This window comes from Nuphar pumila, chromosome 10 (genome assembly GCF_984573655.1).
Source record: "Nuphar pumila chromosome 10, dmNupPumi1.hap1.1, whole genome shotgun sequence".
In the NCBI taxonomy this organism is placed as follows: Eukaryota; Viridiplantae; Streptophyta; class Magnoliopsida; order Nymphaeales; family Nymphaeaceae; genus Nuphar; species Nuphar pumila.
The window spans coordinates 94,373,812-94,399,651 of record NC_143258.1 but is presented as its reverse complement, the minus strand read 5'-3'; the positions used below and the strand labels follow the sequence as shown (position 1 = coordinate 94,399,651).

Here is a 25,840-nt window from a genome sequence, read left to right as displayed (position 1 = left end):
ATTCCATGTTATTTAAACATAATATATATATATATATATATATATATATATATTATAAATTACACTCAATAGTCCAGATTTTATGTATATATTTTTCATTCATCTTTCTTTTTTATATATATTTTATTTATTATTCCTTTTTATATATTACACAATATATATATTATTCATAAAAATATATATTTTATCTGTATGAGCAATATCCAGCCAAGCCGAGACACGTTTAAGCCAAACGAGCTGCTCCTGGCACCGATACCGTTATATTGTTAGCGGCAAGTTATGTTGAATAAAATTCGGGTCAACAAACGCGTTAAGTTGCACATTTTCACACATTTCTACGTTTTCCCAACCTTTTCCCTTCTTATAATTCCCTTTTTCTTCCGTCTTTTGCCTGAAAACCAAAAGGGAAAAAATATGTTCCCCTTCCGTTATATTTCGTCCGTTAATAACCCCCACATCCGCACCCCAACCCGGCGATCTTTTCTCTTTTCCAGAAAACTCGCCGAGTAGAAACCCCGAAACAAAAAAAAAAACAAGATCCCGCTGACGTGTCAACTCGCAACTCGTCTCAGCCTCATCTCCTCATTCACAATTCACATGGCTCACGTCGACCCGGTTAAAAGCTAACGTGGCAGTTTCTTCCGACGTGGCACTATCTGTGCCACATCAGCCGTACCTTATATATAAGATCCACCTTATCGATAGCACGGTGAAATAAAAAAAAAAAAACATCTCATTCTCACTCCCTCTTTTCTCCTCCCCAATATAAAAAAATCGAAAAAATTTCAAAAATTTTCTAGAGAGAGAAAGAGAAATGAAGAAACACGAAGGCCGAGCGAACCAGAAACAAACAAGAGAGAGAGAGAGATCCGACTCTTCCGCACTTGTTGGGCAAAACCTAGAGAAAGAAACATAAAGAATTAAGAAGATAGAAAATAGATCAACAGAGAGAAGAAGAAGAAACAGAGAATGGAGGGAAGAAGATCTGCAGAATTCTTCTACTAATTTCTAGAGAGAGAAAGAGAGAGTCTCCTCGGTTGGGTGATGGCGACGCCGTTGGCGGGGCTGCAGCATAGCGACAAAGTGCTCTCTCAGCAGATGGTCCGACCCATCAACAACCCGTCGGTGGTCGACTCTCCCTCGCCATCGTCGTCCTCGTCATCCACCACCACCACCACGTCGTCGTTGTCGTCTCCGGTGAAGGAGAACCTTCTCAAGTCGTCGCACAGGTCGCCAATCCTCATGTTCCTCTTCTTCCACAAGGCCATCCGGTCGGAGCTCGACAGGCTCCACCGCGCCGCCCTCGACTTCGTCACCGACTCCGGCGGCGACATCGACGCCCTCCTCGGCCGGTACCACTTCCTCCGGATGATCTACAAGCACCACGTTATCGCCGAGGATGAGGTATTCCATTTGCCCGCCCTTCCCTCTTTAGGCTCTCCTCCGGAATTGTTAAATTATAGCGATTCGGGACGGTATTAGCAGTCCGTATCGTTTCTGATATGCTCTGAGTGCACAGTCATTCTCGATTTGCTTTCTTTCAATCAATGATAATCTCAGTTTTGCGGCGTTTTGATTCGTTTTGAGCGCACAAGGTTGGGAATTCCTTCTCAATTTCTTCGTGTTTTTCAATTTATTCCGAGTGGGTAAGGTTGAGAATTCATTTTGATAGTTTGGTGGAAGACTTCTCGTTTGTTGGTCGTTTTCTGCCTTATTAATGGTATGCTGATGTTGCTAATTCTCTATGCAATTCGCTTGGTTGCTGCCCGGGGAATTCGCAACGTGCAATGAGTCATATGATATCGAATATGCATGTGGGAAAATGTAAAGTTTGTGCTTGGTTCTTTTGCTCCCGATAGAAGAGAAACAAAATTCTTGCTTTTCCGGTTATATGATTGGGCCTTTCTTTTTTGCGGAAATCTTATTTCTTGGTGATTAACATATGTAATTGATTATTAGTGTAAACATTAGCAGGAATTTGATGCATGGCCATGGTGGTACAAGTCACCCTGTTAGTCCAAGGGTGGTTGCTTTAACTGCCCCAAAGACGGTAATCAATCATGCGGTTAAGCCTTTTCAAAGGGTTAATTCTGACTTATTGCTCATGAGTCATGACTCGTACTTCATACAATATCTTTCAGTTTCGTGAATTGATGATTGAAAATAGCATATGAATTCATATTGGGGATTTTAGTGATGTTTGTTGAGAATTCATTTTTGATAGTTTGGTGGAAGACTTCTCCGTCTGTTGGTCGTTTTCTGCCTTATTAATGGTGTGCTTATGTTGGTAATTTGATCCAGAACTCTGTGCAACTCGCGATTTGCCTGGTTGTTTCTTGAGGAATTTGCAGCATGCAATGAATCATATTATATTGAATTTACGTGTGCTGATATGTAAAGTTTGTGCTCACTTCTTTTGCTCCCGAGAGAAGAAAAGAAATATTCTTGCTTTTCAGACTATAAGATTGGGATTTTGTTGCTAAAATCTTCTTGGTGATTAACTTGTGTAATTGATTATTGTTGGAAATATTAGCAGGAGTTTAATGCATGACCATGGTGATACAAGTCACCTTGTTAGTCCAAAAGTGTGGTTATTTTAGCTATCCCATTGAAGAAAACTCATTATGTGGTTAAGCCATTTCGAAAGTCTAATTGTGATTTATAGTTGATAACTCCTGCATCATGCAACATCTTTCAGTTTGGTGAATCGAAAATGATGGGAAGTCTGGTGATATTCGTGGATTGATCCTCCACATAAGAAGCCATTTGGTTTTGCGTACGTTAGTCTGTTTATGGTCAGTTCTTTTATTTTTTCTAGTTTCCATATAATCATGAGTTACATGTTAACTGAAGAAGCCTTGTCTCTGGTGGTGTGCATAGACGTGCATCTGTATTTCTTTATGAAAGTACTTGTAAAAAACATTCCTGGTATTTGTTTGAATATGCCTGGTCTTCTGTTTCAGTCTTTGGGCATTTCAGAAAGTGTTTGTTTCACGTCGCGGTCCGGACACAGTTACAATTGGTTAGTTGGTTTGTGGTATGTTTGCAGGTTTATAAGCAACTTAGTCATGATTCATGAGCTCATATACTAGTGCATGTCATGCAACCCAAGAGTTGATTTGTTACTTTCTATGGTTTCTTCTTATTTGTCTTGTTTCCTTTTAAATTGAATTCCCAAGGATTGGTTTAGTTTTGCAAGTGGTCTTAGTGATAAGTCACTGTGGTAGACTGGCAACATTTAATGCTATTCTTCAGTTTATGTTAAATGTTCTGTTGGACACAGGTGATCTTTCCAGCGCTTGATATACGTGTGAAGAATGTAGCACAAACATACTCATTGGAGCATAAAGGGGAAACTGACCTTTTTGATCACTTGTTTGAGTTATTAAACTCTAGCTTGCTAGATGATGACAGTTTCAGGAGAGAATTGGCGGGATGCACTAGGGCCATTCAGACATCTCTTACTCAGCATATGTCCAAGGAAGAAGAACAGGTATGATACGATTCTCAGATTTTTAAGGGATTTGAAGGGTGTCGAGGTCTCACATAAATTGTTGCTTGCTTTCAGCTTGCAAATATTGTAGATTTGAACCCATTTGTTGTTTTTACCTTGATGCAGCCTTTCTTGAATTAAGAAAATTGCAACACAAGATTTTAATATTCAAGAATGATGTGTAGGCATATCCACTGTAATGAAACACAAAGGTGCACAAATAGATGCCACTATGGGCTTACAAAAATACAAAGAAGTGCACAAATACAACAAACCTCTTATGGGCCAATACAAACAAGAACACAAGCCACTTATGGGAAAGAACTCATAAAAATAAATAATTATATTAATGAAAAATGCTTAAGAAAAGCATTACAAGGAGATCCCATATTTATAGAGAACACAATACACAAGAGGGGCTAGCCAACTGGCCGTTGGGCTAGTACCAACAGCTAGAACAAAAGAAAATAAAAAAACAAAAATAAATACAAAAGTGCCCCCAATGGGCACCACCTATTACATATCATTGAAATGACCAAAATGCCCCTAATGGGCATAACCTATTACATATACAAATCAGCTATAAATAAATAAATATAATATATATATATATATATATATATAAAACTATGTATATAGTATATACATATGTATATACCTATACAATTTAACAATCCACATGGGAGAAGATGAAAAAATGTAGATAAACATATTTATTGTATATTATGTATTTATGGAAACCTAGAAGCACTCTAATGTTGGTACAATACCTACAATTTAAAGGAAAATAGACTACTCTCCACAGGTCTGATATGTTCACACATTATCTGTAACGAAACACCAAGAGTTCAACAAATGTCACTTATGGACAAGTACAAATACAATGAGCACTTATGGGTCAATCAATAGAATACAAATCATCCACTTATGGGCACAAAACACATAAAAATATATGATTTGTATTGAGAAATGCCTTGAGAAAAGCATACATAAGAGAGGGGTTTCAACCCCTTTATATACAACAAGGGAAAAACATATAGTAGTTGGGGAGATCCCAGCGACTCTCTAGCCAAAAGACAAAATGGCCCATGGCCTATTTCAAAAGTACATTTACAAAAAATAAGAAATAAAAAGAAAAAGAAAAAGAAAAAGTAAATACATGTACAATGACCACTATACCCTTACACACTAAAAGACTAAAATACCCCTATAGATTACATACATTGACACTCTCCCTCAAACTTATGGTGTGATCCCCAAAAGTTTGCTTAACAAAACATGAAACCTAGGAGAAGTAAGAGCTTTAGTAAAGAAGTCCGCAAGCTGATATTCAGATACGACATGTGGCAACGAAATAGTCTTCTAAAAAAATTCTTCTCTGACATAATGACAATCCATCTCGTTGTGCTTAGTACGCTCATGAAAAATATGATTTCCAACAATGTATATGCACTTTTGTTATCACAACATAATTTTGATGGTGTTTTTTATAATGAAACACAAGTACACCAACACAAAACAGTCCACTAAGGGACTATACAAGAGCCAAGAGGCAATGCACAAGAAAAGCACAAAAGTTCTAATAAGGCTTATAAAGAGCCAAACACAAGAAGACAAGCACAAGAGTGCTAATAAGGCTAAGCCAAACACATAAAAACAATAGCCTTTATTGAGATAGCTTAAAAAAAGCAGTAAGTTGAAGAGGGTCTAATACCCTCTATTTATACACAAAGGAAGACCAAGGGGGAGCTCCCATACAGCTCTTGGGAGCTCCCCAACGGTCATATTTATGACTATTGGGGTGGCTCCCAATAGCTCTATGGGATGCCCAAACTAATCTTGGTAAAAAAGAATAAAGAAAAAGAAAAAAAGAAAAATTATAATAGAGTTCCTAGTGGACTATTCTAATTACACATGATAAAAGATCAAAATACCCTTATGGGTTATGACTAATTACAAAAGTATACATATATATTTTAATATATATGTATACAATACATATATATATAAATACATTTTAACCATACATTTTAACACCCTCCCCAAAACTTACGGTGAGATCATCGAAAGTTTGTTAAGAAGAAAAAGAAATGGAGGTGTAGGAAGAGCTTTGGTAAAAAAAACTGCAAGCTGGTACTCTGTTATGACTTACGACAACTTAATAATTCCTTTCAGATACTAATCACGTACATAGTAGCAGTCCATTTTCAATATGCTTTGTTCTTTCATAGAAGATGTGATTACTTGCAATGTAAATGACACTTTTGTTGTCACAACACATCTTCGAAGATTTGGAGATGAAAACTCCCATGTCTTGGAGAAGAGTCCTTAGCCATACCAACTTCATTGTAGTTGTAGTCATTGCTCGATATTCTGCCTCAGTTGAAGATATCGAGACCTTCTATTCTTTTCTTGCACCTTCAAGAAATTAAGGAATCTCCTAAGAAAATACAAAAACCAGTAGTTGCGATTCTATCATTTAGGTTACCACCCCAATCTGCATCAGTATAAACAGTTAAATCTAAGAAAAAAGAAGAGGATAAGAAAAGCCTTTTCAAGATTGTATTTTTAATATATCGAACAATCATCATAAGTGCAATCATGTGCACTGTAGTAGGAGCATGCTGAAATTGACTTGTTGCATGGATCGTATGAGAGATATCAAATCAGGTGGTAGAGAGGTAGGTGAGAGATCCAATCAATTGGAGATATGGAGTAGAATCTTTGAGCAATACACCATCTTCAAGTCTTAATTTGACATTTATGACTTCTGGGGTCTCCACCTTCTTTTCATCTAAAACTCCCAACCTAGCATATATGTCAGCAACCAATTTCATTTGAGAGATATTATATTCTCTGGGTTAGTAGACAATCTTGTTAAAATGTAAAATACATATTTATATAATAATAATATTATTATATAAATTTGTATATATTTTTTATATTTTTATTTTTTGTATTTTAACTATCTGGTTCATTTTGAACTAGATAGTTTGCTTTTGGTCAAGTTCCGGTTGAAACTTGACCAAGCATCTAGCTGTTGGAACTAGTTCCAATGGCTAAGAGGAGAGCTCTTTATGATCTCTCCTCCTTTTCTCTTATAAATAGGGGTGCATCCCCCTTTGTAAAATCATTCACTAAAAATGCTTTTTAAGCATTTGTTCTCATAAATAAAGCTTGTCATTTATTTCTTGTTTTTCCATTTATAGCCTTTTTTGGGTCTTGTATTCGTGGAAGACTACCATGTAATGAAATGGTAGTCTTCCACGAATGCACTTGAATCTCTCAAAAGAAAGTATCTAAAAGATACTTTATACAAGACCCCAAAAAGGGTATAAATGGAAAAACAAGAAATAAATGACAAGCTTTATTTATGAGAACAAATGCTTAAAAAACATTTTTAGTGAATGATTTTACAAAAGGGGATGCACCCCTATTTATAAGAGAAAAGGAGGAGAGCTCATAAGGCGCTCTCCTCTTAGCCATTGAAACTACTTCCAACAGCTAGAATTCTAGGCGTTGGACTAATTCCAACAGCTAGATGCTTGGTCAAGTTTCAACCGAAACTTGACCGAAAGCAAACTATCTAGTTCAAAATGAACTAGATAGTTAAAATAAAAAAAACAAAAATATATACAAATTTATATAATAACAATATAATATTATTATTATATAAATATGTATTTTACATTTTAACAAATCTCAATTCCTAAAAAATATCTCAAAAACCCTAAGTCAGACATATCAAAATTTTTCTTTAAGAGATTTAATTTTAATAACTTCTTTGTCATTACTTGTGATGATTATATCATCAACATATAGAAGAAGCATCACAATTTTTGTACATGTTTTCTTAACAAAGAGAGCAATGTCAGTATAACAAGTGATAAATCCCAAATTAATCAAAACATTATTAAATTTATCATACCAAGCCTTAGGGGCTTGTTTAAGACCATACAAGGCCTTTTTAAGTTTTAAAAATTTTTCATTTATATTAACCCCTGAAAGGGGGTCCATGTAAACTTCTTCACCAAGTTCTTCATTTAAAAATGACTTTTTAACATCTAATTGATAGATGAACCATTTTTTGATAGAGGCAATGGCAAGTAGGGTTCAAACACTAGTCATTCTTGTGACAAGGGCAAATGTTTCCTCATAATTTATTCTATATTTTTGGGCATATCCTTTGACAACCAATTTTGCTTTATACCTTTCTAATGATCCGTCACTTTTGGTTTTGACTTTAAACACCCATCTACATCCTATAGGTTTCTTGCATAGAGAAAAATTCCCATGTGTTGACTTTCCTTAAAGCATTAAGTTCTATTTCCATTGTTTTATTCTAATGAGGCTATTGTTTGGCTTCATTATAATAAGATGGTTCATAATAAGTGTAAAGAGTTATTAAACATGCTCTAAAATTAGGAGAGAATGAGTCATATGATACAAATTTACTAGGAGCATTAGAGATTCAATTCGATCTCTTAAGTTGGGATTCCTCTAAAGGTATGTTTTGAGAGAACTTGTCAAGTGCACATTGATGGTCACTTTAACCACGTTGAGTATATACATACATATCATTAGGTGCATTTTCATTTAAACTTTCATTTTGGTGACCAACTTCATCAACAACCAAATGTTCAATATTATAGTTATCAATCAAGCAAGGGTCAAGTACATCAATAGAGTTAAGCTCATCATTTCTTGGTAATAGATCAAATAGAAATGAATAGTCAATTTTTTTTTAGTTCCTTTGCTATCAAATCCATTTTCATTTTCAAGGAAAGTGACATCTTTATATATAGAGTTTATTGTTTATTGGGTCAAAACAATGATACCCTTTTTTATTTTCCTCACATCCTAAGAAAATATATTCAATGGATTTTGAAGATAATTTATCATTTTTATGAATAAGCACATAACACTTACAACCAAAGATTCATTCTTAATCTTTTAAAATCGAAAGTCATTTTAAAAAGTTTTTCAAATAAGGAGACATTTTGTAAAGAAGATGAAGGTGTTCTATTTATTAAGTCCGTTGAAGTGAAAATGGCTTCGGCCCAATATTTTATTGGAATGTCCCTAGGAATGAGAAGGGTTCTAGTGGTTTCTACTATATATCTATGTTTTCTTTCCGCTAACCCATTTTGTTGAGGAGTTCTAAGGCAAGATCTTTGAAGAAAAATTTCATTTTGTTTCACGTAGTTTTGAAAGTCATTTGACATGTACTCGCCTTCCGAATCCGATTTAAGTATGGATATGTTACTAAGAAATTGATTCGTAACTATTATATAAAATTCCTTAAAGAAAGAAAACACATCGGATTTAAGATTTAGAAAATAAATCCATGTGTATCTAGTGAAATCATCCACAAAAATGACATAATATGAGTAACCTCCTTTTGATATGACTGGTGAAGGACCCCATACATCTGAATGCACTGATTCAAAAGGTCGAGTAGAAACAAATGATCTATAAGGAAAGGGAATAACTTTTATTTTTTCAAAAATACAATCTTTACAAGATATATCTTTTTCATTACAAATATTTTTCAAAAAAGAAAGAGATACATCTTTGAAAATATAGGATGCTCAAGTATCTTATGACAAGTATCAATATTTTTGTCTTGTATATAATTACAAAATGACTTGGGTGGAAGTGACAAAAAATTCATAAAGTAAAGATCGTCTCTCCTATGACTTGCCCAATCAACTTCCCTGACTGGAGATCCTGCATGGTGCAATCTTTAGATGAGAAAGAAATTTTGCAACCGTGGTTGAAAATTTAAGAGACGAAAAATATATTTAAATTTAATTTTAAAACAACCTTTATTTTTGAAACAAGAATTGTTTGAGAATTTTGAAATTTTTTAGAATCAAGAGTTTCAATACTATTTATTTTCAAAGAAGTTCCATTGGTGGTTGAAACATAAGATAAAATAAAATTAGTGCAAACTTCGGAAAGGAGATTCTTATGAGAGGTCATATGAAAGGAAGCACCCGAGTCAAGAATCCACATACCTAGAGGAGAGAGAGAAGATGCAATAGCGACACCCGAAGTAGAAGATGATTTGAGAAGTTGTTGAAGTGTCTCCGATATTTGAGAGTGTCTTTGATATTTCCTCCATTCTTGCTAGATTTTTCTTTCTTGGGTGTGATTTCTCCAATGAAATTGATTTGGCCTTAAGCTTTGGGAAAACTGGTCTAATATATCCCAGTTCATTACAATAGTGACAAATGACACTCTTTCTATGTCCATTATTATAGTTGGTTGCATTATTATAGTTATTTTTTACAGAGGGGGCAACTTATAAGCCCTTACATTAGTACCCAACCTTGTAACGGACAAAACATCATCACTCTTATTAGTCATGCTAAGGAGAGTTTCTTCTTGGCATACCTCGACAAAAGCATCTTTGAGAGGCATAGCTTTGATCTGTAAAAAAGAGAATACCTCACTTGTTCAAATTCAGGTCTTAGACCATGAATGAATTGAAAGAAGTGCTCATTTTTAATTTTCTCTCTTCTAAGCTCAACATCTTTGGGAGCCACCCATTTTGGCTCAAGTAGTGCCCATTCGTCCCAAAGAGGAGACAAAGCACTAAAATAGTTATGGATACACGTCTCTTTGTTTAGTGGTTCTAATCTTATCTTGACCAAAATATTGTCTAGAAAGATCTTTTTGGGTATACATACCCTTAAGAAAGAACCAAACTTCATTGACTCTTCTAAACTTAGTAATGTTGACACACATATTTAAGTCAACATTGTTCATGAACCATGCCAAAATTTTAGCATGATTGCTTTCCCAATCTTCTGCTTTTATTTGGTGTTCATGGATAGCTTTATCTCAATTATCTTATATAAGGGCCTTCTCAAAACCTTCTTTGATTTTGGTAAGCTTTAAAGAGAGTTCAAGAGTAGTACCCATCACGAATCCCTAAAGTTTCTTGCCTTTAGGGTGATTCTCCATGTTGGAAGCCTACATCATACAGTTGGTTCCATTGAGTTTGTAGGAGAGCTTTATTATTGTTTCATGCTCCATGATGAAAAAGAGTTGGATAAAAAAGAAGAGGAAGCAACACACTTTAATCACAAACACTCGATCTTCAATCACCACGAACAAGGTCTCCAAGATCGAAAGAACCCAATGGGCTTTGATACCATGTAACGAAACACAAGTGCACAAGCACAAAACAGTCCATTAAGAGACTGTACAAGAGCCAAGAGGCAATGCACAAGAAGACAAACTCAAAAGTGCTAATAAGGCTTACAAAGAGCCAAACACAAGAAGACAAGCACAAGAGTGCTAATAAGGCTAAGCCAAACACATAAAAACACTAGCCTTTATTGAGATAACTTCAAAAAAGCATTAAGTTGAAAAGGGTCTAATACTCTCTATTTATACACAAAGGGAGACCAAGGGTGAGCTCCCATAGAGCTGTTGGGAGCTCCCACCGTTGGGGTGGCTCCCAATAGCTCTATGGGATGCCCAAACTAACCTTGGTTAAAAAGAATAAAGAATAAAGAATAAAGAATAAAGAATAAATAAAAATAAAAATAAGAAAAATTACAATATAGTCCCTAGTGGACTATTCTAGTCACATATGATAAAAAGACCAAAATACCCTTATGGGTTATGACTAATTACAAAAGTATGTATATATATAAATACATTTTAATCATACATTTTAACATGTTGATAGTACTCCCATGTCTTCTAGTAAGCTTTTCAACCATACAATCTCTGATGTTGTGGTGGCCATAGCACGATAGTCGGCTTTTGTGGATGACAGAGATACTTTATGTTACTTTTTACATTTTCAGGACACCAATGAATCTCGTACAAAAACACAAAAATCAGTGGTTGAGCATCTATCATTAAGTTCTCCTCCCTAGTTAGAGTCAGAATATGCAACCAATTCAAGAGAGGAGGAGGAAGAGTTTAATAATCTTTTATTAACATATCTAACAATACGCATAACAACACTCATATGGACTGAGATAGGAGAGTGCTAAAATTGACTAGCAGTATGAACTGTATGAAATATGTCTAGTCTAGTGACAGTCAAGTATGTCAAGGCATCGATCATCTGTCGGTATGGAGTGGGATCGTCCAATGGAGTTCCATAATCGATATTCATCTTTGAATTGATAACCTCGGGTGTGTCTACTATTTTCTCGTCAGTTAATCTGGTCCTGTCAATAATCTCAGTAGCAAACTTAGATTGAGTTAACAAATATCCTCGCAGAGAATAGGCTACTTCAATCCCCAAGAAGAATATGAGAAAACATAAATCAATCATTTCAAAATTTTGTTTGAGTATAAGCTTAATATGATTTACTCTTAGTTTGTCTCCTCTAGTTATGATCATGTCATCAACATAGAAAATTAAATCACGATACCTGCAGGCTGCAATAATTTTCTTAACAAACAATGTAGTATCAGTATAACATGAAAAATATCCAAGATTAGTCATAATAGAACTAAAGCGATCATACTAGGCCTTTGGTGCATGTTTGAAACCATATAAGGCCTTTTTAAAATGAAGAACTTTTCCAAACGGAACCTCATATCCTGGTGGTGGATCTATATAAACTTTTTCTTTTAATTCTCTATTAATGAAAGCATTTTTTATATCTATTTGGTAGATAGGCCATTTCCTAATAGCAACCACAACTATAAATGTTCTAACAATAGCCATTCTAGCGATGGGGACAAAGGTCTCATCGTAATCTATCCCATATTTCTGTGAGTATCCTTTGGCTACCAACCTAACTTTATGTTTTTCTAAAGTTCCGTCGCTCTTAGTTTTAACCTTGAAGACCCATCTACATACTATTGATTTCTTTCCAGGTAGCAAGTTGGTCAATTTCCAAGTTTTAGATTTTTCTAATGTTTTTATTTCTTCACACATAGCATTTTGCCTGATTCGAAATAGGAGAAATTTTTTGCTAGACAGACTCCATATTGAGGAGCAAAGGACTCATGTTACAAATCTATGAGGTACTTTATGTGGTCTTTTGGAGTACCTAATGTTTCTAGTTTCTTGATCTTCTAGGTTGGAATATTTTTCTAAGGCATTAGGATGATAGTTCTCTTGTCTTCTTTTATATTGAATAATATTTGAGTGATCCTGATGTCCACCATGCTAAGCATGTATTTGAAGTTCATCATTATCAATAAGATTCTCATCTAATATCAAATCACTATCATTCTTAGAATCTAATTCTAAAAATATATATTCATATTCTCTCTTAGGCATATCTTTATTAAAAAACTTTCTTGTTCCAAGAAGGTAACATTTCTTGAAACATAGAATTGATCATTTTCAAAATCATAGCATCGAAATCCCTTTTGACTCTCACCATACCCCAGAAATATACAAGGGATGATCCTTGGAGATAACTTGTCCTCGTAGTTTCTATTGTGCCTATGTTTTCGTTCGGCTAAGTCATTCTGTTGAGGTGTGTTTGCACATGACATTTGATGTAAGATTACATTGGAATTAAAATAACTTTTAAAATCATTTGACATGTATTCTCCCCCTGAATCAGAACGAAAGATAGATATGTTTGTCTTGAGAAGATTTGTAACTAATTTATAAAAAAATTTAAAGTTTTCAAATACTTCATGTTTGTGCCTAAGAAAGTATATCTATGTATATCGAGAATAGTCATCCACAAAAATAACGTAATATGCATATCCACCTTTAGATTTTAATGGGGCAGGGCCCCAAATATCAAAATGTATTAATTCAAGTGGCATTGAAGTAAAAAAGGTTTTCTCTTGATAAGGAATAGATTTCATTTTTGCAACTATACAATCAGTACATTGGATTTTTTCATTACAAAAATTTCTCAAATGAGATATATTAGACAACTTAGTAATGCTAGGATGACCTAGTCTTTGACTCTTTTGTGCCATAAAATTAAATCTAACTTTTGTATATTGAGACAAAGGGGTTTCTTTTGAATAATTAACCGATCCATGTAGTTGAGGTCTTATTCTTTATGCCTTTCCCCAATTTGCTTCTCGGATTGGAGATCCTGCATTAAGCATTGGTCAGATATGAAGGAGTACTACAACCTTGATTGGTGTTTTGTGAGACAAAAAATAGGTTTAAATTGAGTTTTTGAATAATTCTTATTTTTGAAACACAAAAATTTAGAGATTTTTCAAAAATTTCAATTCCTTTAATATCAAGAGAAGTACCATCCACAGTGAAAGCACTTTTTTTTACTTAAATCAATACTATGATTAGTAAGTATAAAACTATTATAGGTCATATGAAATGAAGCACCAGAATCTAGGAGCCAAGGAGTTATACCAAGGGGTGATGAAGTAGGGATGGCGGCATCAATTGCGGAGAAACCTTTGAGGGGAGGTTGTAAGGATTCCATTAATTGAGATAGTGACATGTTTCTTATGGATTTACTTTCTTTGTCGTTCTTGAGAAGTACCCACCGAAGTAACTTTCTTTTCCTCTTTAGCTTTAAATTCTGGACAATATGGCTTAATATGTCCAGGTTCTCCATAGTTGTAGTATACAATAGTGGATTTCTTCTTTCTATCTCCTTTTCCATCATAAGACCGAGATTTTAGTCTTTTATAGAAGCATAGTAACACATACATATATAAATAACATACTACATAATCAGTAATACTAAACATGCTTTCAGGCTTTTATAGAAAAATTTACAAAAACTCACACGTATATAAGAAAAATCACACATATATATCCCACTTTTAACCTTTAACAAAAAAAATCATCAAAAACAAATTAACACATATATAAAAAGCATAATCATTTAAAAATAACCCCCCCTTTGTATGTTATATATATACATATAAAATTATTAAACTGCCTTTGGCCTAGGCGTGGGCAGCTTAGTTGCTGACTAAGTACCTTAATCAATGCCTAGTCAGCAAAACTGGTACATTTTAAGGTACCCACTTAGGAATTGCAAAGCCTAGGCATTTTACTTACGCCTAAGCCAATTAGGCGGACTAGTCGGTGCTTAGTCTGCGCTTTTGACTATATATCTATGGTTCTTGATGGACATGCTTTGTGTTGGTATATTCATTGTTGCATGTGCTGTGTAGTGCATAAAATGTTTGACAAATTGTTAAGGTTGATAAAAAATTACCCACATTTAGTACAAGATAGTGTCCAAATGCATATAGTAAAGGTTATGCAACTTAACAATCCCTCAGGCCCTCTCTCTCTCTCATTGGTTTGCTGCTTTATAGCTGAGCATGGACTTAGTTGTGGATGCAGTGACCAACATAGATCTAAATCTGGATCTGAATCTTTCAGTGTGTTCATCAGGTCAGCTGTGAGTAGACCTTTGTCTGATCTGGATGCACCCATTCACAACCTAAGTCCCTTGAATGCTGCAAATCTGTCAAAGTTGCTACCCATACCTGAGTTGTATCTGCACCAACTAGAAGAGGGTTGGGTGTTGTCATGACCTAGACTTAAAGGAGCATCAATGTGGTTGTGTAAAGGGTGCAGTGTAGGAGCCATCATCAGGTCTTTTAGGCATCGGGGTGTAAAAGGTGGTGGCTTGGGGGATGGTAGAAGAGCAACAATGCAGATGAAGATTGATAATAAGCAACTCTGAAGGGCTTACTTCCCTCAAGGCAGAGGTGGGATAAAGACAGCTGTTGGGTGGAAGGCATGGAGGTAAATGAACTTGCATATACCATGATCAATTAGTTAACTAATCTGTAGACAGAAAGATCAAGAAGGATTTCCTGAGAAGGGCATAGTCAGCTTGGTCAAGGACAAACATGTTCCTGTAAATGTAACAAATCTCGGTACCAGGATTTTATGGGCAATGGAAAATCTATTGATGAATTATCTTCTGGGAAAATGTTATCCTATATATGAGTTAAACAATTTAGGAAACTATGTAAAACATAAGGAAGATTGTTTGTAACTATGAAAAAAAAATGCAGTAATATCATGTCAAAAGTGGGTTATTTTGAAAAGATCACTGATATTTGTGGCTATGCTTTCAGAGATAAGAATAAAATCAAAATTATTTGTTTGCATAACAAGGATATTTACAACTCAGTTGCCCAAACTTGCCATCACCGTTGTCTTTCATCTGTGTGTGTGCAAGGGTGGACATCGGGCTGGGTACCCAATGGGTTGCCCATCCTTGTGTTGATGTCAGTATGGTCAATGTGGCATCACATTGTTATTTTCCAAAAGATGAATGCAGGGTATATCTGGTTTTGCATCAATATTTGTGTGTGTCTCCCTGTCTTGCATGTCAGGGCGAACATTGGGCTGGGTACCCAACGGGTTGCCCATCCCTACTTGGATGGATGTAGGTATGGTCAATGTGGCGTGACATTAGCATTTTCCAAAAGATGGATGCAGCCTATATCTGGTTTTGTATCAATACTTGTTTGTGGTTATTTGTTGAAATATGTCATAAATGGCAGAACCAAGAAGAACCCTGCACCTCCACCAGGGGGTATCAACATTGATACAGGTAGGTGGGGCATTTATACACAGCCATTCTGCATAATCTGTTCATAGTCATGGATGTCAAGCAGTACCACCTGTGCTCATGTAGGGCACATAAAATCCTGGCGGGCTTAGGGAAGAACTGTCCACCAGCATGGCCTCGCCTGCTAATGTATTGCTCTGGGTCTCTAAAATGGCCTCAAACCTATTTCACAATTGGGTGAACATTCATGGAGAAAAGGGAGCCAGGCACAAGCCCAGCCTGCTTATCTGGTGGTTGGGCCTGGTCATGCATTTAGTTGGTTTCAAGCTCCAGGCTTGTGTCCAAACTCATTCCCAATATGAGCTGGATTTTGAGAGCACATTCGATCATAGGGACCAGATATCCATGTTTGCTTTTCCTCTTATGTCTGAAACATCCTGTTTTTTGGATTCCTGTTTGGTTGATTATGGCCAGAACAGATAGGAAAAGTTAGCCTTAGAATTGAGAATACTACATGTTTGATTGCAAAATGATGTTAAATCATGTGAACTTTTGAGTTAGTTTGGTGAAGGTCTTCCATGAATTTTGTTTATCACGTCAGATACAAATGAAGGTCTTCCGTACTTCTGTTTATGCTCAATGATGTAATATTTAATCTTTATACGTTCTCAATCTGCGATTGAAATTGCATAGATATTTTAAAGATTAATCTTATCCACACTTTTTGCTATTGTTGGATTTTGATTGGCTGCAGGTCTTCCCGTTGCTCATTGAGAAGTTCTCATTTAAAGAGCAGGCTGCATTAGTCTGGCAGTTTTTGTGCAGTATTCCAGTGAGCATGATGGCTGAATTTCTGCCATGGATCTCATCTTCTCTTTCAACAGAGGAGAAACATGATATGCGGAAGTGCTTATGCAAGATAGTTCCTGAAGAAAAGCTTCTTCAACAAGTAATACTGCTTCTGAGGAATTCTAAGTTGGTTTCTTCCTGATTCTTGTGTACAAAGTACTTATTATCATAGGATATTGCAAATACAGGTTGTATTCAACTGGATGGATGGAAAAAATTCAACCAAGTTAAGCAAGGCATGTGAAGACTTTCAGGTCAAGAGCACAATGGATACATGTGAATCTCCCAAAAGTTATAAAAGGAAACAACCTGTTAGCTTGACACCTGATCCTGGTGCACCATGCCCTATAGATGAAATATTGCACTGGCATAATGCCATAAACAAAGACCTAAAGAATATTGCAGAGGAGGCAAGAAAGATACAACTTTCAGGAGATTTCTCTGATCTTTCAATGTTCAATGAAAGATTACATTTTATTGCTGAAGTCTGCATTTTTCACAGGTTGATTATCTTTCTTGTTTAGGCCCTCCACTGACTTTATGTTCATTTATTGTGATGTTCATTTTCTGTAGCTCATTATGCCTTATTTATTTGTCTTATTCTTTTTTGTAGTATTGCCGAAGACAGGGTCATATTTCCAGCTGTTGATACAAAAGTCAAGAAGGGAGTTTCTTTTGTCATGGAACATGCAGAAGAAGAGAATCAGTTCAATGAGATTAGGTGCCTCATTGAAGACATTCAAAATGCAGAAGCCAATTCAACTACAGCTGAATTTTACAGAAAATTATGTGCACAAGCTGATCAAATAATGGATACTGTACAGCGTCACTTTCAAAATGAGGAACTTGAGGTTGAACAATATCATTTTGTTCTCTTTTTATTATCAGCATTTGGAGGTAGAAATTGATGTAATATTTATATAGGTACTTCCTCTTGCACGCGAGCATTTCAGTCACAAAGAACAACGAAAGCTTCTGTATAATAGCCTTTGTGTGATGCCACTGAGATTGGTGGAGTGTGTCTTACCATGGTTAGTTGGCTCGTTAAATGAAGAGGAAGCAAAAACTGTTCTCCAGAATATGCGTTTGGCAGGTTGCATATTTATCTGTTTTTGTATTTTTTATGCATTGAAATTATGCGTTTAAACATGCATTTTTTATGTTTTATGCAGCTCCTCATTCTGATATTGCACTTGTTACGCTTTTTTCTGGCTGGGCATGCAAAGGTCGTGTTCAGGATCCTTCTCGTGCTGAAGGGTTCATATGCTTATCTTCAGATGAAGTTGGTGGTTGCCCCCTAAAAAAGTTGAATGAAGTTGAAGATTTTGGGGGAAAATGTTGCGCATGTGTTCCTCCCTTGGGGTCTAAAGGGGAGCCTTGTCTGTTGGCTGATGAATGTATAAGGCCACTGAAGCGTGCCAACCTTGCAGAAAAATGTGATGATGTTGACGATAATGACCATTCTGAAGCTGTCAATTCAAGGAAGGCAACTACTAGTAAACCATGTTGTGTGCCAGCCTTGGGAGTTAGTGGCAACAATCGTGGGAAAAGTTCAATTACTACTGCAAAGTGTTTGCGTTCTTTGTCATATAATTCTTCTGTGCCATCCCTTTGTTCCAGCCTTTTTACGTGGCAGTCAGAGATGGGCTCCTCTGACACTGGACAAGCTTCAAGGCCCATTGACAACATTTTCCAATTTCACAAAGCCATCAGAAAAGACTTAGAATATTTGGATGTTGAATCTGGAAAGCTCACCGACTGTGATGAGAAGTTTCTCCGAAAATTCAGTGGTCGATTTCGTCTATTGTGGGGCTTGTACAGAGCTCATAGTAATGCAGAAGATGAAATTGTATTTCCTGCTTTGGAATCTAAGGAGTCTCTTCATAATGTTAGCCACTCCTATACCATCGATCATAAACAGGAGGAGAATTTATTTGCAGATATATCAGCTGTTCTTTCTGAGCTATCACAACTGCATGACGACTTTAACGATGTCAAACAATGCATGGATGATACTTTAAATAGTTTTGGTATGTCCAACTTTCATGATAGCCATTGGATCAGAAAGCACAATGAGTTTGCAACAAAACTTCAGGGCATGTGCAAATCACTAAGAGTTGCATTGGACCAGCATGTCTTCAGAGAAGAGCTTGAACTATGGCCATTATTTGATAGACATTTTACTCTCGAGGAGCAGGATAAGATTGTAGGCCGTATTATTGGGACTACAGGAGCAGAGGTGCTTCAATCAATGTTGCCATGGGTGACGGCTGCTCTCACCCAGGAGGAGCAGAATAAAATGATGGACACATGGAAGCATGCAACCAAAAACACCATGTTTAGTGAGTGGCTGAATGAATGGTGGAAAGAAAACCCTAAGAATTCTTCATCGAGAGCTTCAGATGGCAGTGATCCTACACAAGGTCATGCTGTTTTTCAGTTAATTGATTTGCCTTTTGGATTGAGTTTCTTTCACATGTTATGATGAATAAAATGAACAATGAGTTTCTTTGACATGTTATGATGAATAAAATGAACAATGTGTGAATAAAGTTTCTCTATGTAATGCATATCTGGTAGTTAAATAGTGCCCTTGGATGCTTTCTGATGGTTTTCATCCTTCTGATAACCAGGTAAAGATATCCAGGTAAATCTGGATCAATGCGACCAAATGTTCAAGCCAGGATGGAAGGATATTTTCAGAATGAATCAAAATGAGCTTGAATCAGAAATAAGGAAGGTTTCTCGAGATTCATCATTAGATCCACGGAGGAAGGCTTATCTTATTCAGAATCTTATGACCAGGTAAGGTTTCCAGGAACCTCCACCTTGCTTTTGACTCAGTGACAAAATCTAGCATTCCACTTGTGTACTTTGGATGGAGATGAACTAGCTTATTTCTGGTTCTCCTAGTCGTTGGATAGCTTCGCAGCAAAAGTTACCTCAATCAACCGAAGAAGAAATTACAAATGGTGATGACATACCTGGGTGCTCTCCCTTGTTTCGAGATGAGGAAAATAAGATATTTGGTTGTGAACACTACAAACGGAACTGTAAACTTGTTGCTGCTTGTTGCAACAAGTTGTTCACGTGCAGGTTTTGTCATGATAAAGTCAGTGATCATTCAATGGACAGGTTTCTTTCCTATCTTTTGTGATTGAGTTGCTGGAGACTGTTCTAATATAAACAGTAGTTATTTGCTAGAACCAAACTATATTAATTCTTTATTCTTGCAGGAGAGCGACAGTGGAGATGATGTGTATGCAATGTTTGGAAATTCAGCCTGTTGGGCCAACATGTGTGACACCCTCATGTGATGGATTTTCTATGGCAAAGTACTTTTGCAATATTTGCAAGTTTTTTGATGACGAAAGGTCAGAATGAATTTTAGTTGATGCCTTGCCGCTATTAGAAAATTGCTGTTTGAAGAAAATGAATCTAACTTCAATCTGCGTGAATGCTCAACTGATTTCAATTTTCAAAGCTTGGATTGCTTTTGTTTCTATAAGGCATGCAAATGCATGTTGTGAGGTTCATGGGTAGTGTTTGCATTGTACAACTTGATTTCGTTGAGCAAGACCTGCCTATGGTTTATGAGATAAATATTTCATGTTAGGTCATACTTGAACATCTTTATTTCATTGAGTTCAAGCGATATCTGTTACATAACTGCTTGATTACGGTCTTCTGTTCTTTGTGAAACCCCGTGAATGACTTGTCCTCCCCCACTCCCCTTTGAATGGAACCTCTAAATATTAAGTCGATGGAGCATGTTCCTACCCATGAAATGGTTATTATTCTGTTGGCATTAGTACTTCAGTAGCTGTGCCTTCAATTATTTCTAATGTTGTTGTTGTTATTATTATATTATAGAATACATCTGTGATCATGGTCCTCAACTGTGCATCCTAAATGCAAGTTTTGACCTCTCCTGAGTAGGCTTCTTTAGGTTTCCTGTAACAAGATATAGATGTTGAAACATTTGTACAGGGAGAATATGTAAAGGATCAACTATGCTGCATTACATCCTGAATTCTATTTGGATGGTCTAAAACAGTTTTTTACTTGCTGCAGGACAGTGTATCATTGCCCGTTTTGTAATCTATGTCGTGTCGGTAAGGGGCTAGGTATTGACTTCTTCCATTGCATGACTTGCAATTGTTGCCTGGGAATGCAATTGGTAGAGCACAAATGTCGGGAAAAAGGTCTGGAGGCAAATTGTCCAATTTGCTGCGATTTCCTCTTCACCTCAAGTGCATCAGTGAAGGCTCTTCCTTGTGGTCATTTCATGCATTCAGCATGCTTTCAGGTATTAGGCTATTGGGTTCATTTTTATTCTTGAATAACTACCAAGCACTGATATGTTAACTTTTGCCACTCATGACCCTTTTGTTTCGTTAATTTGATTGATAAACAAGCGCGTCTTTGTTTTCTTCTGTTTAGGCTTACACTTGCTCTCATTATACGTGTCCGATTTGCTGCAAATCTTTGGGAGATATGGCTGTAAGTAAACTTTATGGTTTCCTAGCAACTTTGAAAGAAATTTTACATAAGATGATGGATGGTGAAAACAAAAATGTTTTATTTTTTTCATTAGATGTATGACTAAAAATTAAAATATAAGGACAAGTAACAAATACACAGGTTTCTATTGGATAATTTTTGTTGGAAACTTGTACTTTTGGAAGATCTCTCTCTCTGGTATCTTGCATACTTTATATGCTTTAGGCATTCCATGTGAAGTTCTACTTTGGGTACCTCCAAAATACTTTTGTAGTTAATTGCTTGCTCTGTCAGGATGCTGAACTATGAATGTCTAAAAGAAAATTGTGAATATTTTGGAATGCATTCTAGATCAAGAAGGTTGAGAACTTGGTCTGTGTTATTTTGAACAACATCAAGCTGGTGAAAAAGCTGAGTTGTTATTTTGGTTTTGATCAATATGATAGCAGTTAGCATGGATAAAATGGGCTGCTGCTGTCTGGCATTTGTGTGAACTTATGGAATTTGTTACCCAGCATAGTTTGTGCTTATCACATATGGCGTACTTTCATCTACAACTGTTCTCTGTGTATCTCTTCTAGTGGAGGTTCTTCATTTGTTTAAACTTTTAGTGGATTTTCACTGATAGCATTGGATGTTGAAATGGTGTCCAGAGTATTTACTCAACCTCCTTACAAGATATTTAAAACTTCAGTTTCTCAACCAAAGACCAAAAGTATTATAGCTTAGCAAGTGTCTACTGCTCTTTGAGTTTTCATATTGGACTTTGAAGTTATGATGCAAATTTTTTTAATAAACAGTTAATTTCTGATTCTCAACTAGTTGAGAAATATTTTGAAGTGTCAATTTGGTCTGTGAAACAGAGGGATCCAGGATGTTAATGTGTGTGTTTGTTGAAAAGTGGTTGAAAGAACACCCACCTGGGTCGCCCGAGTGGCTGTGGTCCTGGGGAGATGGTGCTGACCTGTTCATCCCAGGTTCGACTCTCACTGTGCCTTTAACTGGTGGCCTCTGTAAGGGCTTGGGTGTCGGTGACCCCCATTAAGTTACCCGGTTCTTGGCGAGGGTTCCTCATCATAAAAAAAAGGGTTGAAAGAAGTGCATTTTCTGGATGCCTTTGTTTTAAGAGTCGGCATTTGCCATGCTATTAAAAAAGGTAGCTTAGCCCAACAGTGAGGCATTTCTCCACTTTTTTTTATTTAAAAAAAAGGCATTTGCTATGCTATTAAAAAAGGTAGCTTAGCCCAACAGTGAGGCATTTCTCCACTTTTTTTTATTTAAAAAAAAGGCATTTGCCATGCTATTTGGAAATGAATGGGTTTATACTTACATTCAAGGTGTTCTGGTTCTTTTGCACCAAGGTTAGCAAAGCTTGTTTAATCCTTGTTTCTTTTTGTCCAATCCAGCCTAGTTGGCAGAGCAAATTGAAGTGATGTTTTTTATTGCCTTATGTGCATTTACTTCATGATTATAAAAGGAATTGAGGCATAGTCTGGTTTTTCTGTAATCATTTTTCATTGTTGATTATCTCCTCATCATGCCACTTATCATTCAGGTCTACTTTGGCATGCTTGATGCCTTGTTAGCTGCAGAAGAGCTTCCTGATGAATATAAAGATCAGTATCAGGTAAAACAATACCCTTTCTTTGAAAAGCACCTGCATGGCTAAATATGTGTATGTTTTCTACAACTGTGGTTTATGATTTTGGTAAACATTTTTTTTTTCTTTTTCAGCATCTTCAGTTACTTTTTGGTTTTTTCTAGGCATCCGTCTAGGATGATGGGTGTTAGTTTCAGGTTAAGAGTGTCCCAGTTGGGGGGCATGGGGATGGGGTGAAGTGGAGGAGGGTGAGGGGTTGGGATCTTAAACCAAGTAAAAATTGCGTAAGTTAGGGCAGGCATGCAAGAAGGCACCGGTGGTTTTTGTCCATGAAAGGGTCCAGGCTGGTTGAGGTCATCCTACAAGGTCAATGCTCGACACACTGATTTAGGCTTGCAATGAAGATAGGTGAAGCGTTATGTGGATGGTTACTGACTAAAAGGATAATGCTTTTGTTTGAAATCATATCAAAATTTATAATGTGGAACGGGTTAAATTATCATTGTTAAACAGAATTGAAACTAATGTCAAACTCTGATAGAAACTGTGGAATCTTGGTGTCCTGTTTATTTATATATAACTTTCATATCAAATTATTGATCATTTTTTCAGGAAATTCTCTGCAATGACTGCGAGAAGAAGGGGATGTCTAGCTTCCATTGGCTGTACCATAAATGTGGCTTTTGTGGTTCATATAATACTAGAGTAATATAAGCAAGAACATTGAGTTCCATCTTTTGGAAGATGATGTAGGGATCAACAGCACATTCCATGCAAGCCTGCAGTTGAGGGCAAGTTGGAAGAAAGGAAAAATTCTCCATGGTTTGATGGTGGCCAGTTCCTGTTTAGCTCGTATGTCTGTACATACATAGATGCACCCAACTTGTCACGTACTCTGATGATATACTCAATTCCCCTCTCTCTCTCTCGATATATATATATATATATATATATATATATATATATGACACCAGCTATTTGGAGTTGCTCGATGCGGTGTGAATTGCTGCACATGAAAAACCAGAAGATGCATCAAGTACTGTTGATCGGAATTGGATTTCATGAAGCTTGCTTTGAAACAATGGTGCTGGCAATTAGAAAGGTGAAGTTGGGATACTGCAGCAGGTATAAACTAGCATAGAGTTGGAGATTAGACAGATTACTTGCAGGCGTTCAGCAGCGGAGTGCAGCAGCCATTTGAAGGACCAGAATCTCTCACCTGTACAGTGGCTGCTTAACCTGTTATGGTAGCTGGAAATGATTACCCCAGCAATACTGGATCTGATCCAAAGTTCTTTATAATTTACAATGTTGAGCTCAAATATATAAATTTGAAAAAGTCTTAAACAAAATCAGCGCAGCACGATGAAATATCAATGTTAGTTTCCCATGCTGTGGGAATTCTTTATGATACTTCCTGTGATATATTCTTATGAAATGTTGATATTAAATTTTCCTGTGCTTATGCTCGCCTTTAGATTGATCGAATTACTACATTTGTTAGTATAGTGTCAGTTAATGATCCTCTAGGGTTCAAATTTGAAAGCTGGATCAGTAGTTCATGGGCCGTGTGGTGGTTATTCCTCATGTTGCCTGGAGAAAAGAATTAATTAAACCTTATGGTGTCTTCGTGCATATATTTGTGCAGTCAAGTGTATAGATAATTTTGAATTAGTCCAAGTAATTAAGGTAATATCAAAACAAAACTCATAATCTTTTCATGTCCATTAGCATTCTCCTCGAGCAGAAAGCACTAACAAACATGTGCGACCTGATACACAACATGGTGGAGATTGATCCAAGATTTCAACGTTCAAAGGCATAGATAACTGGGTGTTTGATTGCGTGGACAAAACTGCATAGAACAGGCCTGTTTGGATAGCTCTGGCCAAGTGCGAAGGTGTCCTGGACAAGTCAAGTTTTTGTCCCAGGTATTTTGCTTCTCTTTTTTTATTTTTGTTTTGTTTTTGTCCCAAGTATCCCAGACACCCACTGACTGATCCAAGGGGAGGGGTGGAACACCGTGGGACACATTTGGTGTCCCGCATGTCCGTGCAATCAAACACCCCCAAGTTTACTTAATGACAAAATTAAGCAGTGTTAGTCAAAGAGTCAGAAAGATTGTAATCTTGAATACATCAGTCAATAAACTGGTCGGAGAGGAGATTGTGATGATTACATGTCAATCAGAGAGACTGCAATCTTCAATTGATGATGACCAGACTTTTAGGCCATGAAATGTTCTCTTGTACCATCTTACATCTGGTTGATTTTGTAAGGAATTAGTGAAAAGGGTAGCGGAGAGTTTCCTCATAGCTTAAACAGGTGCTTCAAGAGGGTCACACTTATCACATGGCCAGCCTTCAGAGCAAGTATGCAAATTATATTAATAGATCACCCCATTCCTATTGTTCAAAAGCTCATGAACCTATCAAACTATTAAAATGGTCATCTGATTCATGCTTGGAAATTTGCAGCTTAAATCTCTCCCCTTCGGATTTCAAGAAAATTCTGGAAAAAGCCGGATCCAGGTTTTTAAACTGTCAGACAAATATTGGGAACCCAAAAATCTTGGACTTTGAATAACAATGATCTTTTCAGGGCATCTAGCTTCCAAAAATGGTAATCACTGAAATTACAACTATAAAACTGCCACCTGAATAAACACTTTTGTAACAACTGGCTCGTGGCACCAATGTTTTTTTTTTGGGATAATCCAATGTACTCCTTCCTTCACCTACAATCACCGGCCACACGTTGGCTGGCCTCGGGTTGGTAAAACCATTGAGGTCCCTCTTGCTCTCCAAGGAGTACACTCAGCTTTGACATTGAGCCACGGGATGCCAACCATGGGTTTTGAACTTGTGATGTCTCAATTGATTAGAGTTCCTTTCACATGATGTCGCCAAAATATCTCAATTGTGGTCG

General features: G+C 36.4%; 1 protein-coding gene across 2 annotated transcripts; it reads left to right on the top strand.

Moving 5' to 3' along the window:
• The first annotated feature begins 799 nt into the window (after positions 1-799).
• On the top strand, positions 800-24,375 carry LOC149827419 (zinc finger protein BRUTUS-like). Of its 2 annotated transcripts, none has more exons than XM_090019348.1 (14): positions 800-1,404; positions 3,284-3,493; positions 16,715-16,909; positions 16,998-17,311; positions 17,423-17,660; positions 17,734-17,902; positions 18,036-19,232; positions 19,443-19,614; positions 19,723-19,944; positions 20,046-20,183; positions 20,884-21,118; positions 21,253-21,312; positions 22,868-22,939; positions 23,525-24,375. In XM_090019348.1, exons 1-14 carry the CDS (start codon positions 1,045-1,047, stop codon positions 23,624-23,626), a joined length of 3,684 nt encoding a protein of 1,227 aa, XP_089875474.1. In that variant the 5' UTR covers positions 800-1,044; the 3' UTR covers positions 23,627-24,375. The 2 variants fall into 2 exon arrangements, with proteins under 2 accessions (XP_089875474.1, XP_089875473.1); XM_090019347.1 differs by having other exon boundaries at positions 17,982-19,232.
• Positions 24,376-25,840: the final 1,465 nt, after the last annotated feature.

Excerpts from the sequence above, each read along its gene's own strand:
- LOC149827419 (XM_090019347.1), top strand. The coding sequence starts at position 1,045 with ATGGCGACGCCGTTGGCGGGGCTGCAGCATAGCGACAAAGTGCTCTCT. Across the intron at positions 16,910-16,997 it reads AAGAAAAGCTTCTTCAACAA|GTTGTATTCAACTGGATGGA; the intron begins GTAATACTGCTT and ends TTGCAAATACAG. Across the intron at positions 17,312-17,422 it reads GAAGTCTGCATTTTTCACAG|TATTGCCGAAGACAGGGTCA; the intron begins GTTGATTATCTT and ends TCTTTTTTGTAG.